Raw genomic sequence first — 17,879 nt, 5'->3', positions numbered from 1 at the left:
TATCTATGTTGTCCACCCATCTGAACCATAATTTTGGTTCAGATCCAAGGTGTCAGAAAGCAGACATCACATGGCCTATGAGTTGGTGGTTTCAATCCAGTTAAAAGGGGTCAAGTTGCTATGTGACAAAAAACAAAAAAAAAAAAAACGAAAAGAGCATGGTTACAAATCGCACTAATTGACAGGACATATGAAAAAAACATGAAAACTGAGCGCCCCTCTCACTTCTTAGGGTGGTGTCTTAAGAACAGAAATAAGGCACATTGTTAGGGCAGTGTGAAGAAGTTTGCACTTCCACCACCTGTGCTGTAAACATTCTGCAGGTTAGCTGGGACCTTCATTCTCTCTGGCTGCAAATTTGGACCCATGTACGTACTATATACATACCATATTAAAATCATTAACTAGAACATGTTTGAAGAAATGGCAGCAGAAGTTTTAGAATTATTGCTTTCTCTTCTGTTATTACCAATACAGAAAGTAAAAGTCCATGATCCACATTCATGCTTTATATGTTATCAGTCCAATCACCAGCTCTGTCTTGCAACCATTACTCATGTGATTTAGGAATGCAAATTGCGCATTAGATTTCAGACTTCAATGGGACAAGTCTGCAACTGCAACACATGAGTAACAGTGGCAGGATCAGGCACCTTACTATTAAAAATGTCAAACTAACATGTGCAAAACATTTATATACCATTTTACAGGGTTCAGAATGTCACCAAGTTTAAACCACTGGCTCAGACTTGGAGCATATTTGCTGAGAATATATTTCAGAACTCTTTTTGAAACTAACACAATAGTTAGAGACGGTTTCTAGCTTTTAAGAATATGTTGCATATAATTAGTCAATCCTTTGTGCATTTAAAATAAGATTAAAAACAGCTACATGCAATAGCACTTGCAAAACTTATTTAACTGCACACATAATTTGCTTTCATAATTACCAATAACAAAATGCAAATAAGATAACTGCACATTTTTAAACTCAGGCCATATACATTAGCAGTATTTAATCCTTATCACTGGCACTTCCTTTCACATTTGCAGAAGGTCCCCAGGCAGCAGGAACAGCATGGCTCTAGTGCAAAAGAAGATGGGCAGGGCCTGGGCTCATGATCTGGGGCCTGAGTCTTTACAGAAAGATGCAGGGAGTGAACAAGAGAGGTGCACGTTGTAGCTGGATGACCTACTGCCAAAGAGATCCTTCTAGGGCCATGGAGATAGCTCAGGGTATGTAGTGGTGAAATCTTCATGGAGTAGTTCTGCTAATTTTCTGGAACCTCTAAGGAGGAAGATATCTTCCTCAACAAACACAACAAAAATAGAGTCTGCCCTCATTTGACAAAAGCCTGGTTGAAGATTATGTATCTGAGTATTCCAGAAGGGTGCAGCATTGTAAAGTGAAATGCAGACCATTCTGCTACATTTGTTCTTCATTTTTATTCTGTTACCACATTGTTGGAAACTGAATTACTGCAAAGCTCTTCAGCTGGCTCTGTTTCAGCCTCAGTGACAGGCTTCAATCTATCTTTTAGAATCATTGGGTGACTGTGTTGACTATGGTAGTAAAACTGTGTAATAATTATCCCCATTGCTTTTGTGAGTAGCACCACTACCGCTATTGAAAAGAACAGACTGAGATTAGTTCTCAGAAAAGCAATCAGAGAAGAATTTTGGGCATAATCATACACTTTTTATGCAGATAAAGCTGCCATTGACTTCAATGGATTGGACACCTGGGATGGAAGGAATCACCCAGTACATACATCTACAGCATGACTAAATTACTGCAGTTGTCCCCAACTCATTCTTGACAGATGACTGTCAAGCCTAGCCTTGAATATCTCCAGTGACAGCAATTCTGCAACCTGCCTGGTCAGCTTGTTCGTTTTGTCAACTTTCATAGTAGCTACAAGGAGAAGTGTTTGTTTTCTTAAATTAATTTTCAAATACACAAAGAATTGTCTAGCAGGTACATAGGATAAATAGGATAAACCACAAAATTACTTGTTTTTTGACACAGCCATTTATGTCAGTCTGCCTTTGTGGCACTATTCAATGAGAATGTTTAGCTGCCTTGCTTTTCTGTTCAAAAGAAAGGGACAAAAGAAAAGAATGGAAAAGTAGAAAGCAAAGGAAAAAAAAAAGGATTATAGTGTGACGTACAGAAAGCACAGCAAATGGTTCAAATGTGTTCCAATCAAAAAAGTGTTCTTATCATTTAAGTGTTCTTGTAAAGATATTCTTATAAGAGATAGCTGTACAAAATCACCTGCTTTCCAGAGAATCCCCTGAATACAATATTGGCACCACAGTTTAAATGAGCTTAAGGGCAGAGGTTCAGGATGATAAATTTATGTGCTTTGGTTGGTTTTAAACCAGATTCTTAGCAACAAATTTCAGTGTTAAATTTGTGATTAGGATACTTAAAATGCCTGGAAAGAGGAGTTAGGTTTATTATAAGAGTTCTAACTTTTCAGTTCACAACTTTTTTATATAAATTACAGCAGCTATTGTCTATTTCAGGCGCAACTTCTACCGCACTGGCCAAGACCTCAACAACTGCAGCACTTGCCAGAACACTGCATGTATCATTTACAGGTACCACCTGCTACTTGGTATAGTATGCATAGATCTCATCAGGGTACAATACAATATTTCCCTTGCACCTATAGTTCTTCTATTGTAAATCATTAATAAAAGAGTGGAAAGTTATTTTGTGTTCTTTTAAGGCATAGAAAGAAAGTTCTCAAGACTGGCATTATTTCGAAAGAAAGAAAATTAAACTAGAAACATCCATTGACGTGATATTGCCACGTTTTCACGAGTATGCTTTGAAATTATTTGAAGCAGTCTCTGCTGAGTGGTATTTCCTTTGGGTATTTCTGTAATGAAGTTAGATCTCAGAAAAGGTGAAGATTCAATCCTCCTCCAGACTCAAGTTAGTTATAGCTGCAATTCACGTAAAAAGTAGACAAGCACAGAACACAAGTGAACTCACATTTCAATTCAAGGAACAATTTTCTTAGTGAGATTGCCATTTCATTTAGCTAAAATTGCTATAGCCAAGTAACTTTGCAGTGTGTTCTGGAAGCTATACATGTGCATGAATAAAACACGCAGGGTCATAAAAGGTATCTCACCAACAGAGTGGGAACCTATCTCTTGGTGCCTGGGAACTGAAGACACATTATTTATTTATGTGTAATACCATAGCACTTAGGAGTCATAGTCATGGGCCAGGACCCCATTGTGTTAGGTATTGTATGAACACCGAACAAAAAATATACCTCCTGACCCAAAGAGCTTGTAATCTAAGTCTAAGAAAAGAGAGAACAGATGACTACAAACAAATATGTGGCGGAGTACAGAGAAACAATGAGACAATATTGGTCATCACGATAGACAGTGCAATCAGCACAGCAGCTGCCTAACCATTGTCAAGTTGTTTTTTGTAGGCATCACAGCAAAGAAGAGTTTTAAGAAGGAATCCGAAGGAAAATAACTAGGTGCTTTTACTGATGTTTATGAGGAGCTCCTCCCAAGCATCAGCTGCAGCTTGGGAGAAATCAAAAAGGCGCTTGTTTGAAAAATTAACAAGTGGACTATGGAGGCTGCCATCATTGGCTGATCAAGGATGACTGCATGACAGTTTTAGCTGTGTGGATGGATAGGAAAGGCGTTGTCTTAGAGACATTATGCAGAAAGAGTTGGCAAGACTTAGACATAGCTTGGATGTGAGGACCTACAGAGAGGTCCAAATCAAAGATGACACCCAGATTATGGGCCTGAGTGACAGGCAAGGATGATGGTGTTGTCTACGGTGACTGAGAAAGGAGGTGGGATGGGGGTGGGGGGAGAGCTCTGTTTTAGCTCTGTTAAGCTTGAGCTGACGGCTAGAAATCCATGAGGAGATGGCAAGGAGGCAGACCAAGTTTTTAGTTCGATCAGAAAGACAGGTCTGGAACAAAGTAGATCTGTCAGTCCTCAGCACAGAGATGGTAGTTGAATTTGCATTTACAGATGAGATTATCCACAGAGAAGGTGTAGAGGGAGAAAGGGGACCAAGGACAGAGCCCTGTGGAACCCACAGAAAAAGTTGTGCGGGATGATGAGGATCTTTTAAGGGACAGGCTGAAGGAGCAATTAGAGAGATAAGAGGTGAACCAGGAGAGGTCAGTCACAGAAGCAAAGGGAAAACAAGATTTCAAGCAAGGGAACAATCTGTGGTGTTGAATGCAGCTGACAGGTCAAGGAAGATGAGGCTATAGTATTGGATCTGACCTTTGGCTAGGAAGTGGGGGGAAGGTCACGTTGTGTTTTGTCAATTTTCTCTTGGAAGAAATTGGTGAGATTCTATGCAGAGAGAGGAGTGGAACCAAGAGGAGGGGAGGATTGGAGGAGGAAGTCAATGATTGCAAAAAGGCAGCTAGAACTGCCAGGGTGGAATGCAAAATTAACTCCCTTAGTGCAGCAAGATTAGCATTAAACATGCCTATCTTAAACTCGGACAGTGTTACTACAATATATATCCAGTAACTAGGCTCCTAATTCTAAAGTGATAGGTGGAATTTAAATAATGCACCAAATATTGTGATTTCTGTGGTATATCTGTATAGAATTTGACAAGGGGTTGCAGTTTGTGTGTGAAATTGCTGCGCGGGGGGTGGGGTGGGGAATTGGACAGAGCATGTGTGTTCAAAACTAGAGATTTGGGATGTGTGGGGAGGGTGTTCTTTGGTTATTTTTTTTTTTAAACTTCAATAGGAATTGAAATGAAAGGCAGTCTGGTATAGTTTGTGTTACTATTTGTATATTTAATTGAATAAAACTCTGGTTTTGTTTGTCTTTCCAGTTATTTTCTACTGTTTCAGAAATGTCATGCTGCAAGATTTAGTCCTGGAATTATTTGGCAGTTTTAAAGATATAGGCTTTTGTCACTGACAAGGGTAGGTTGCTCCTGAGGCATGGGTTTTGTGGTGAAGTGCAAGTTTGGCAATGGGTTTCAGCAGCTAAGATGACAGAAAAAGGTTTCATCAACTGAGGACTGGGTGTTGGAAGATGTAAGGAAAGATTCAAATAATTTGTCAATATGGGATCATGTATTTCCTTTCTCCCCAAAATTTTGGGATGTTTTTCTTATCTCCATTTCTTTACAGACCATAGTGGCCTTACTCTAAGGCTAGGTCTACACTACCCGCCTGAATCGGCGGGTAGAAATCGACCTCTCGGGGATCGATTTATCGCGTCCTGTCGGGACGCGACAATCGATCCCCAAATCGACGCTCTTACTCCACCAGCGGAGGTGGGAGTAAGCGCCGTCGACAGAAAGCCGCAGAAGTCGATTTTGCCGCCGTCCTCACAGCGGGGTAAGTCGGCTGCGATACGTCGAATTCAGCTACGCTATTCACGTAGCTGAATTTGCGTATCTTAAATCGACTCCCCGCTGTAGTGTAGATGTACCCTAAGCTTCATACACATATCTAACACACCCATCATAGAGCAATGGGCCCAAAGCACAGTCTCCCATTTGCTAAGTCACAAAAAATACTTGTCACGTCCACTCAATGAGCAGCTCACCAATGAGCTTCAATCATGTTTTCCTAGACAGATCTCTCATCTTGTATAAAGCCCAAGTAGATCACCAAAACAGTAAAATGTCAACAAATCAGCCAAACACTGCAAAAGAAAGCAAACTAAGATTTGTGTCTATACTGTCTTTAACTATTGAAAGCTACTTTTGAGCTATTCATAACTCTTCATGTAAAAGTAACTTATTGGAGAAAAAGGCAGGTTGGGCCCATAACCACTCAGACAGAAAGAAACTGAGGGAACAAGGTATTTATACCCCAATTGTGTGGAATGTAGAGTTCAAGGGACTTGTTCACATACCTTACCTCCCAACTCAAAAAGGTTCTCTGGCTGCCTGGTTAGTCATGTGGGTCATACAATTCTGTCCTCTGAGGTGGTAACTCTAAGGCATGGAGTAAGTTCTCTCACGGCCATGCACGTGGAGCAACATATGTGATCCCTCTGTGCACCAAGAGGCAACAATAGGCATAAGAATTATTAGTCACATTGTACACAGTATACAACCTAAATTATCTAAAGGTCTCTAGGGAAACAAAACTTTGGGAAGATGATACTTTGTAAAGTCAGTGACCCAGATTACCAACTCAGTTATAAGCATGTCAGCTCCTTATTTCAATTTATCCTGGTTTCCGTTTGTCTACACTTAAGTCATGTCGACATAGCTGTATCAGGGGTGTGAAAAAAATAGCCAGCCAGTGTAGATGCAGCTATGTTGATTGAAGTAGGCTTCTGTCGATGTAGCTCATGTTGTTTGGAGAGGTCGTGTTCTTACACTGACAGAAAAACTCCTTCTGTCATGGTAGGCTGCGTATAAATTAGGAGGTCTATGCCAACATAGCTATGCCAGCATAGGCTCCACAGCATAGACAAAACCTACGTTACAGTTACATGTGGGATGAGTTTGCCACATTACCTACAATATACCTTTAAAAAAAGAAAGCTGACACATACATTTCCCACCGAACTCCATGCTTTCTGGTTCTAAACAAGAAACTTATTCATCTGTTCATTTTCTAGTCTTCCTTCAGCATAAAATACAATGCCACTATACAAATTTTTTCTCATATTTTGAGTATAATTAACAAAACTTTCAGCAATCTATAACCTTAATGTGCTGATTATTTATTAACATTTGTCTTTGAAATCCTCCATATGAAACTGAGGTTTTATTCATATTTTTCCTCATTGTTATTCAAACTACACTACTGCCTGCTACCTACATTCCAATGTTCAAATAATTAGGAGAGAAAGGCAATTATTTTGATGAAAGAGAAGAAAGATTAAAACAACATTACATAACAGCAATGGTACTGATGAGAACTGTCATTTTACATTTCAAATTATAGTAAGGCTTATATGATATACTTGTAAGCAGGTCTAATAAGCTAATGAAGAAGGGATAAGAGACTTCCTTGTGCTTAGTTAAGCAATCAGTTGCATTGTGATAAATTGCTATGGTGAATTTCACACTGAACATAGTGTGCAGAAATGTGACTGATTATATGTCTCTGTATTCATGTGTTGCAATCACTAAACCAGTATTACAAGCTTATTACTCAGTTATTCTTAGGAGGCTATACAAGGTAAGGTAAACATAATATTTTAGTAAGAATTGCATGTCCTAGAGTGTATCCAAAATATGTTTAAGAGTAGAAGATATACTGTGTGTATTACATACACACAGGCTAGGCTACAGGTAAGGACCCACTTCCATTAAGACCCTCAGCTCAGTTCCTCCCCAGTGTAGATCTTCTATTGTCCTCTTAATGTTTCCGGTAAATGTCCTTTATTCTTGTCTGAGTATAATCTTGATATCACAGACCACACCTTGCCTGCACATCCTGCCTGGGGTAAGCTGCCTGAGTGGCTTTGTTCTTCCCTTTCTGAGAGATGTCCGTGGATGATGTTGAGCTCTTGGCTCCTTTTCCCTAGGGCTCTCTCATGGGTGGTACCTTGGGAGGGGGGTTCTATTCGGTCACTTTTGCTTAAAAAGGATGTAAAGTCACTGGGGGATAAAGTTGAAATCTCAATATGCAGGTGACTATCACATCTCTGACTTTGGCTGGACCCAATGGTGCAGACTATTTGCTTTCCCAGGTCCTGGTCAAGATACTGGAAAAGTCTGGGGTAGCTATAGCTCATATCAGGCAAAATCAAAGTGATGTGAATAATTACAGGGAAATAACTTGAAAAAAGGGAGAGGTTGCTGTTTACCCCAAATATTAAAGGGGTTCACCCACACTTAGTCAAAGCAGGATGATGGGCACATGGTTAAGACACTGGACCCAACAGTCTAATAACCAAAACCAAAGTCTATTTCAGATACCAGCTCTCTTTCGCTCCCTAAATAAACGAGGTGAGGGGATGAGTATTTATGTTATGGACAGGGTTCTCTCTCCCGCATATTTGTTAACATGCTATGAAGCATTTTCTAATTTTGTAGGTACGCTCAGTGACTGTTGCATTGGATGCACTTTATAATCCGAAATTAAACAAACGATTAGGAAAATATGAATATTTGAAACCTGCTATTTCCCCCCATAGTTCTTACTTAGCTAAGCCTTCCTTAATCACCTTATTTTTAATTAAATTATGACTTCAGTGACATCAAATGCTAATAAGGAAGCCAACAAATTACCTGAACAAATAAATGCCTTACATTAATCCAAAATAGATTGAAAGTTTTATAATTTGCTTATCAAATCTTAACAGAAAGCGTTCTCTGATATGAAACAGCCAAGATCAAACTTATCTTGTTTCAGTCACCTTCTTGCTAAAGTCCCATTGTATTCAACTGAGAAATTAACATACTGAATGAAAAAAAGCACCTTACCAACTTCAGCCAGCAAAATTGTTTTCTACAAGAGATACCTTAGGTCTGCATTACCTGCAGGCAGTAACATGTCTTAGGTATCTCCACCACACAGTAAGATTGCCTTTATTTTACCATCACAATCAACCCTTCTAAAGGTGATATATGTTGAGAGGCCATCATAATTAACCTTTGGTTTTAAGAGAAAATAGATAATACAGAGCCACTCTTGAGAGGTACTCAGAGAGCCTCGACTCCTACTGAAATTGCAACTCAGTCTCTGACCTTGGTCAAACTCCCTCCCCCGATGGCCTAATTCTGCAAGGTGTCAAGCATTTTCAACTCCTGGGATCTTGCAGATTCAGGGAAACATGCAAGTTCACAGAGACTCTGTCAAGGCTGATTCCCCACTCTGGCATTTTGAGTGCAGAAGATGGGGTCCCGCAAGGATTTTAAAAATTAATACTGACCACTTCAGGCTAGTATTAAACTCCCAAGGTCACAGCTTCTCTCTGATCTTGGAAGGGTAGATGCTGCTATCACCCAAATGCAATCTTCCTCCGCCTTTGAGAACCCAGGAAAGAACACTTGGGAATTCCTTCCTGTGGGGTACCCTCAAGCCCTTTCATCCCCCTTTCTCAGGAAGAGCTGAGAAAAAAACAAAGGAAATTAGCTGTTGCCAACAGCTAATTAAATAACATATGCACAAACCTCTTAGGGACACAAAAATCCAATCCTGTTCTTAAAAAAGGTAAATTTTATTAAACCCAAAAAGAAAGGAAATATATTTGGAACTTAGGCTTTTTGCTAGATCTTAAAAGAAACAATTATAAAAATTAAGCATCAAGATAGCTCTCTTGAGGTTCAGCTTAAAGGTTACAAGCAAAACAAAAGCATCTGGGGTTAGCACAGAGGAATCCACAAGCCAATAAAAATAAAAAATAAAATAATCCTAATCGCGTCTTCCTAGACATTCCCTAATTTACTTACATTTCTGGGGTTTTAGATAAGCAATCTTTAGGTATGATCCAATGGCTTTTCATACCTGGCTTAAAGCTTCTCACAGCATAACTGCTCCCTGTCCGGAGAACAATATGACATAGACAAAGGGAAGTTTTTTCCAAATTTTAAAAAGTTCTAGCCCTCCCATTGGCTCTTTTGGTCAGGTGCCCACTCACGTCCCTTTACCTTTGAGCTTGTTAACCCTTTAAAGGTAAAGCAAGTAGAGAACAACCACTAAGAGGGATTCCATAGCCAACTGGCTGGCTGGGTGTCCACAAAAGGGAGCGATCCCCCCTCTCATTTATCACAGACCCAATGACAGAAATCTGAAATTAAAGAAGCAAAGAGAAAATGTAGCATAACTAGTCCAAGTAACAACTTGAAAACAGTATACAGAAGTTTGAGACTACGGGGCCACCAGCGATCTTCTTACCAAATGTCAAATACAAAAGTGAAAAGAAACAACGTATCTTGGCAGCAGCCTTCCATTTCCACGTGGATAAGAACGGTTTGTACACCCAATGCCATTAGTACTGCAGAGGACAAATGAAACAGCCCTTCTTATCCATGCACCAGATATAATATGTCCTAGTGGCTCCTAAATTTTAGCTGTTCTACTGCCTTAATATGTGACCTCAGGCAAAATCATTTAAATTATCTTTGCCTCAGTTTTCCCATCTGTAAAATGGGGATGATCATACTTAGTTATGTTGCAAGGGCAATTCCCAGGATCAACTGATTAATGTAAACAAACTAAGTGCTAAGCAGATTTAAATTACCAGGTAATAACACAACCCACGCTAAGCAAAAATAGAAAAAGCTATCTGACAGCTGGCAATTTAGAGTAGGTGCTCGAGATGCCAGAAAAGCCCTAAAAACAAAAACTTCATTTTGCTAATTTATATTTTATATTGCAGTTTACATTATTAGTTGCAACTAATTAAGCCACTGAACAACAAACATGCCAACACATGCTTTTTGAAACCTCTCTAATGGATAATATGTCTTATTAAATTCCAATTTCAGACTATTAAATAAATCAGTAATACGTAACCGTTGCACACCCCCTCACTGCTATAATTTTGACTTGGCCCATGTTGGTTCATCATCAGCAATGCTGAGCCCAAGGGCCTTATGAGTACTGTGGGTATGTCTACGCTGGGATCAGACTGCAGGGCTGTTTAACTGCAGTATAGATTTCTGGGCTCAGGTTGGTGGCTGGGCTCTAGGATCAGACAAGGTGGGAGAGTGCCAGAGCTTGGGCTGCAGGCCAGCTGGAACATCTACAGCCAATAGTCTCGCAGTGTGAGTCCCATGGGCCCGAGTCACCTGGCACAGGCCAGCCACAGGTGTCTAATTGCAATGCAGGCATAATGTAAGAAATTATGGGTGGAAGATTTAGTTTTAAACATCTGAAAAATAAAGTACCAATATGGGCCTTAATTAAAGAAGTGAGGACAGGGTAAATTTAGACTAAGGAGACTATAAGATTGGTGTTTTCATGCTTGCCTTTTGCACTGCTCTTTTTTGAAAGGACATGAAACCTTCACTACAGGCACTTTGTGGCTAGCAAGGGTAACACTAATTTACTCCATTCATCTACCAATTTAGTCTCTTTCGTCTCCTCAAAATGAGGCAAAACCTGGGCTATGAATTTGACCCTTTGAAAATATATTTCCGATGTGTTTTGAAAATACTTTAAGACTTAAAAACAAAAACAACAATAAAACTGTCTATATATACCAGTGAAGTCTAGTGTTATGCTTCAAAACTGTCTTATGGCTCAAAGTTGTTACAGAATGTGATTATCGACAGTACTTTAAATTATTACACTGAGAGTTAATAAAATCTAAGCATTAAAATAAAATTACTGCCATGTATTTTTTCTAATGAGAATGTTGCTTACTGCAAGAATCTTCACTTTAAGTATTTTGTCTGCGATGTGCAGTACTTACTCCATATTTATAGATACTCAAAACAAAATAACTTCAATTATCTAAAAGAAATAGACACAACCTTCAAATAAGAGATTTAATATTTTAGTATCTCTCTCCCTTACCTAACACAATTTGTATTCTATTATTTTAAATATGAAATGAAAATAATCAAATGGGCTGTGCTGCCATAGTATTTCAAAGTAAGTTATGGAAATGTTAAATGAATTTCCATGAGAGTGTAAATGTGGGTTTTGGCTTTTTGTTTGGTTGGTTGGTTTTTTTATGTACTACTATCACATATCAAGAAGCACAGAATAAGCCAGTAATGTTTGCTCAGTTCAACCACATGTAGTAGCAGCCTGGCTCTAACATTCATAAATCAGGCAATTTTTATATCAATCCTCCATGTTTTATTTTGCAAAATCTATTTTTATCCAGGAAACAAAAGTTAACAGCAGATTAATAATTCTCCAAATGAAATACCTATCCTAGTAGGAAAAAAAAATAACTTTCACATGTTTCTTCTGTGAAAACTTGCTTGATTCACAGGAGTAAGCATCCCTTAAAACTAAGCAATATATTGTAGGGTTATTTTTGTTTAGCTTGCTGCCCATTGATTAAACTACTAGAGGATCTAGTTATTAATCAGAGAATTATGTTTGAAAGGAATAAATACTTGGAAGCAGAGCTATAGATACAATATAGGAAAAGAGCAAATCAATTAAATTCAGTATTTACAAATATGCCAGAGTTTGAAAATTTTGCATGACTACTAATCCATAAATTTCAGGAAAGCAAATTTGTTAAAACCAGTACAAAGTGCAGGGTTTGGGTTTTGGTTTTGGTTTGGGGGATTTTATTTATTTATTTATTTTGGTAAGAGACAACTTTTCCTTGAAGTTAAAAACTCATTACAGCACAAAATATTTCCCTGCTGAGGGCTAAAAGTAGTACAGTTCATTAAAGTTATTAGCATATTAAAATATCAGCATTATCATGATGGTCAGCTTACATAATCAGTGCACAGCACGTCTTCAAGAATACTAATGTTTTCTATGCCAAATTGTACTACAAAGAAAATGAAGGTTCTGTATCTTTTCTTTAATTCATTTATTTCAGTTGCCACCAAGACCCAAAGGGCTAATCCAATAGCCACAGGTGCTCGTACATCAATTAAAACATTACATAGAAAAAACAAGCCCAGTCCAATGAGCTCAGCCTCTGAATCAAATGCAGCCATACAATCAGAGCAGCACAATGAATGAATCCCCCATTCTACCTATGCTATATTCCTGCTATAGCTTCATCCCTCTCCAAACACCTAGGACACCCGACAAAAAATATTGCATTGAACATTAGCTTCTCGGACTACATTCCTTTTAATACATCTTTTGTTATCTGATGTTTTTTTAACTATTAATTGTTTTCAGGATTGATTATCATGTAAGCTTCTCCAGTCCACTATAGCAGAATTTAAACCTAGCTGTACTGCAAAGACAGGCATGATGGTTTTGAAGTGCTGTCATGTTTATTTATGGCCACAGTAAACCTGCAATTCTCTGAGGGCTAATCAAAATGCAGATGCACTCTGGAAAGTGATGAACTTGCCAGTCAGATATGTGAAGAGTGGTGCAGATGGAAATTACACTGCATAAATAATGAACAAAACTTAATTAGAAGCATATTTCAGGGAAACCTTTCCCATCAGGTCAAAAAAATCTAGCATGTTTCAGGGGCTGTAACTGCTCCAGAAACATTTACATTATCTATTTAAAACAATCCTTTCAAGAATACCTTTGATTTATTGGCCATGAATTGGATCTAAAAAAATCCACTGTTTTGTGCCACCTATGCACATTGATATGTGAGGCCTATTTATTAACACATTTTAGTAGGCTCAACAAATATCTTAGCAGAATTTTAAAAAGGTTGCCTTTAGTTCAAGAAATCTGATAGAAGACTAATTTCACACCCTTATAACAGCCCTAACTTTCTAGAATTGTTTATGGATATACACTTAAATTAAATGATAAACTCCCCAAGTGCTCTTGATATAACATTGTTTTCTGAAAAGCATTTCTATTACACAACAGTCTATAAATTCCACACACAAATTCAGTATTGTATGTAGTGTGTAACTCATTCTTTAGTGTATCAAACATACTGCTAAATTAATTGCTTATTCCAGGGGTCCTCAAACTGAGGGTTGGGACCCCTCAGGGGGTCGCGAGGAAATTACATGGGGGGTCGGAAGCTGTCAACCTTCACCCAAAACTCCACTGTGCCTCCAGCATTTATAATGGTGTTAAATAGACAAAAAAGTGTTTTTAAGTTATAAAGGGGGGTCGCACTCAGAGGTTTATTATGTGATCGGTGTCACCAGTACAAAAGTTTGAGAACCACTGGCTTATTCAATTGTGAAGTACTAGGACTCCTGATAACCAAATTGATATTTATCAGCTTCAAAGTGCTTTACAGACAACTCATTAATCCTCACATCTCTCCTGCGAAGCAGGAACATATCACCCTCCTATGCACATGGGAAGGAGTTGCACAGAGAAGTCATGCGACTTGCCCAAGGCCATAGAAGAAGTCTAAGCACCATAGTTCAGGGTAACTGCACTTGTTTTCCCTCTCTGTGGTCCCTCAAGCCAGGCTCCTAGCTCCTCAACTGTCACCTCTTTTGGGCAGAGACCTGCATCTCTCCTCTTCCAGAATGGGTTTCTCCAGGCTGAACAGTTCCCTGCTTACACCATGATATTCCCAGCAAGCCAGACTACCTAGACAGGCCAGCGGCTGTAAAAAGCATGATTGCCTGCAGGCATAATTTACCACACATCCCTTCCAAGCAAGTATATTTATTCTTAAATGAAAGCATAACAGAGAAAACCACATTAAAAACAATACAAGAACCTACATGCATGTTAAAAAGCTTACCATATAGATAACTCATCAGTCTCGTGGTGCCTCAGTAAGCCAAAGTCCTTCCAAACCTTCCCAGGAAGGATTGAGTCCCACCCCCCACTTGGGCAGAAGATCCTGTCTGTTTGCTGGATGAGAAATAAGGCCCTGAGTCAGTTTAAACTCAGACTATTTATTCAAAAGTCTTTTCTTTGTCTGTTGGTCTTTGGAGAATCCAGTCTGAACTATATGTGAGTGTCTCCAGGCGGTGGTACTGGTCCTGAGTGAATTTGCTAATCACCCCTGCTCCCACAAAATTCCATACAATCCCTGACCCACAATGATACATAAACAGAATATAGTAAGATCTCCCAAAGATATTGCAGATAATTGCCATTTCTGTCACAGTAAGATATTATCTCACCCACCTTGTCACACTAAGAAGAGTCCCTTTGGTTCCCAATCCTATTATCAGGCCTCTCTTATAGAAAAGGGAAAAAAGCCTCAGAGGTTGCTGGGCTCCAAGAATTTATGCAGGGCTCTTGGCCTCTCTAGCACTGGAGGCTGTTCCCTATGCTGAAATAAGAGTAACCCTTCACCTGTAGCCATGAGAATGCAAAATTGGGCATTCTGTAGTACAGCTTCTTGCCAAGGGCCAACTATGAGGCTCATCCTCACCTGATCACCTTATGCAACAAAGAAGCTCTTAGTAATTATGTTACAGGTTCTTGCAGTGAGGAAGGGAGGGCAGTAGCAGAATGCTGGATCTTGTTTTTCCTTCTTTGTATTAGAGTGGTGCCTATGTGCCCCAACTATACATACAGTAAGAGAGACTCCCAGCCTGAACAGCTTCCAATATAGAGAAACAAAACAGCTGGAAGGTAATGCCCATATCCTTCTCAGGGAGGTATCTCATTATGGAGGGGTTAGAGAAAAGCAATCAAAGCAGTTGCAGTACAAAACTATTATACTCTCCTGGGATAAACTTTCCTTTTCAGAAATCTGAAAGAGACAAACACTTCTATCTCTTTCTTCGGTACAAACTATGCACACTATATGTAATCTGTAGGTACAATATGCATGCTTTGCCCTTTCCAATTGCTGACATATTGAGCCTCTGCTCAATAAACCTTGCTTCACATATTAGTCTACTTTTCCCTTGGTGAACCTCGCCTATCCTGGATACTCCCAAAGCAATACATTGAGGTACTGCCAGTGGAATAGCTTCCATTGCATATGTTTGAGTGGTCCCCTGAATCCATCTGTGTAGCTATTCTCAAGTCCAACCAAGTCTGATTATGGTGGTGATTATGTTGACTGGTACTGGGATAAAGAACCTTTCACCCCTACATTGCCAGTTCAAAGTCAGCCCAGCTCCATAGTGACCAGCAGTTGTTAACCTCTGATAACTACTAAACCGCCCATGTTAAATGGTCCGAGGCTTTCAATCTAGTTCCCAGGGGACAGGTGTCAACATTACAAATAACTTCACAACTGACACCAATGGGCACTCTGAGAATACTGAGGTCAAGTATTAGATAGAGGCTGAATCACCCTCTTGCCCCCAGAGATAGTTTCTCCAGGAAGCCACTCAGAGACTTTGGCAAAGGGCAGGAACATGAATAGCTGCTTCCCTTACTGTAGCTGTTCTGTAAATAGAAATCTTCAGTCTCAGGACTATCATTAAGCTCAGTTTTTTAAAGTGACTCTGTTGACTGGTGCCTTGTCCCTTTTACATCATTTTACCTTCCTATCCTCATTTAACTAACTGCATATCACCACCTTTCCCTGAGAACCTTCCCCATTTCCACTATGGTTTTAGATAACCCACTGCTGTTTCTTCTCGCCTACCATATGTTTCCAATTTAAGATCATTCCTGAAAAGTTCCCTTGTAAGAAGAACAAATTTGATTAATTTAATTTAATATATATATTTCAGCTGTGACATATGGCCTGAATCAGGATCAGGACTTGATTGTACCACCCACTGTACAAACCCATTGGAAGCCACCAACTCTGCCCCAAAGAGCTGACCATCTGAAAAAACAAAAAACAGATACAGAGATATGAAAGGTGTGCAAGTAGCCTTGCAAATTAGCCTTGCAAATAGTCAGGGTCAGGATAGGCCACATGGTTAGTTCCAATTTTTTCTCTAGTTTTATTATTTATGTTTAACCCCTTACCTAACCATATTTTCATTATGATTCATTTATATGCATATTTTTCACCTGATTTTCCAAAGTGAGTAATCAACCAGGCTCTTATCTGACCTCAAGTGAGAGTTGCGAGACTCAGCATCTTTAAAAACCAGAACCTTCTTCTGTTTCTGCTGATAATTAAGACTAGTATTTTCTTTAATTAACCCTGACATTCTACTTATTACATTTAACCCTAACCCTTTGGATTTTAGCTCTTGCATTTTAATAACCACCAACCTTGGTGCTGATATATTATAATTTCTGCTTACATGATGAAATACATAAGAAGGCCAGATTCTGAAACCCTTACCACTGAGTAGCACTTCACCCCACATGTAACTTCACAGATTTCAGAAGGCACACATGAGGAGTAAGGCCCCAATCCCGCAAAGATTTATGCACATGCTTAACGTTATGCATGAGTCGTCCCAATTTCAATGAGACTTCTCTCTCACACACACACACACACACACAAAGTTAAGCACAAGTAAATCAGAGTAGAATTAATGCAGTATTTTTAAGGTTTGTTAATGGTTATGCAATGGAGTGTAAAAAGTTTTAAATTAAGCCAAGTTTACCATTAAGTTAAATAAAGATTTTTTTTTGGAGAGGAGATAAGTTTTAACTGGGAAAGTTACATCTGTTTTACCCTGATTCAACTTAAATTAAACCTTATGCAACTTCTTCCCCCACTTGTCCTCAATACAGCTTGACTGTCTAGATTTTACAAATGGGAGAATAACTGATTTCCTGTAACTGAACATGTGTCCCTAATGTAAGGTAAGCAACAAACGCAGAAGCTCAGCATATACATGACATTGACCATAAGCCCTTTATAAGGTTTCTTTAAATGGTTCGGAGACCTACCAAAATGCCACAGTGAGATTAGTTGGTTTCTTGCAGTACTCCCAAAATTATAAATTCATACTTTAGAGTCTTTGCTTCTGTCTTCCAAAGTTAAACAAAATATTGTACATTTGTTCTGTTTTTAAATACATGATAAACTAACACTCCATTAACTGCAAATTGTGACAGCTTTTTACCCAGCATCTCGAGGCTTCCTGGAACTCGAACTTAATATCACTATATATATTTTTTGAAGCTTTCTAGGTTGAATTTACATTCCAGCATTGCATGCAACATTTCCAGGATACAAATTGCTTCTCATCAGAGTGGCTCCTTCCCACAGGAGACTCCTTGTGAGAGATTTAATTATTTTCCCTCTCACCCTTAACTATTTATTCTTAAACCAGCTGTTTCTCCGCATTAGCTTACAGGTCACCAAAGCAGTTTGGGGATGATACTATTAGATATGAGACTCTAGATTTCCTAGGACACACATTAATTATGTTTCCCTGATTCCAGAGAAAGTTAATAAAATCTCTAATACAATATCCATTTTATTTATTGAGATTTAAAATAATAAAAAGA

The 17,879-nt window shown here is 38.9% G+C and overlaps 2 protein-coding genes across 3 annotated transcripts in view; one reads left to right on the top strand and one right to left on the bottom strand.

Moving 5' to 3' along the window:
• The window catches only part of DOCK2 (dedicator of cytokinesis 2), a 500,577-nt gene that overhangs the window by 235,893 nt on the left and 246,805 nt on the right, over positions 1 to 17,879 (bottom strand). The gene's annotated exons all lie outside the window — the stretch shown is intronic.
• INSYN2B (inhibitory synaptic factor family member 2B) overlaps positions 1 to 17,879 on the top strand; it is a 29,957-nt gene that overhangs the window by 1,702 nt on the left and 10,376 nt on the right. Inside the window, exon 2 of one of the 2 annotated variants that reach the window (XM_054038082.1) lies at positions 2,533 to 2,607. In XM_054038082.1, coding sequence (XP_053894057.1) covers positions 2,533 to 2,607 — 75 coding nt within the window. Of the gene's footprint in view, positions 1 to 1,708; positions 1,792 to 2,532; positions 2,608 to 17,879 lie in introns of those variants that run through there. The other variant, XM_054038083.1, reaches the window with a different exon arrangement.

The sequence above is a fragment of the Malaclemys terrapin genome, chromosome 8 (genome assembly GCF_027887155.1).
Source record: "Malaclemys terrapin pileata isolate rMalTer1 chromosome 8, rMalTer1.hap1, whole genome shotgun sequence".
Classification (NCBI taxonomy): Eukaryota; Metazoa; Chordata; order Testudines; family Emydidae; genus Malaclemys; species Malaclemys terrapin.
Note: the sequence above shows the minus strand (reverse complement) of the source record. Positions and strands in the feature narration are given on the sequence as shown.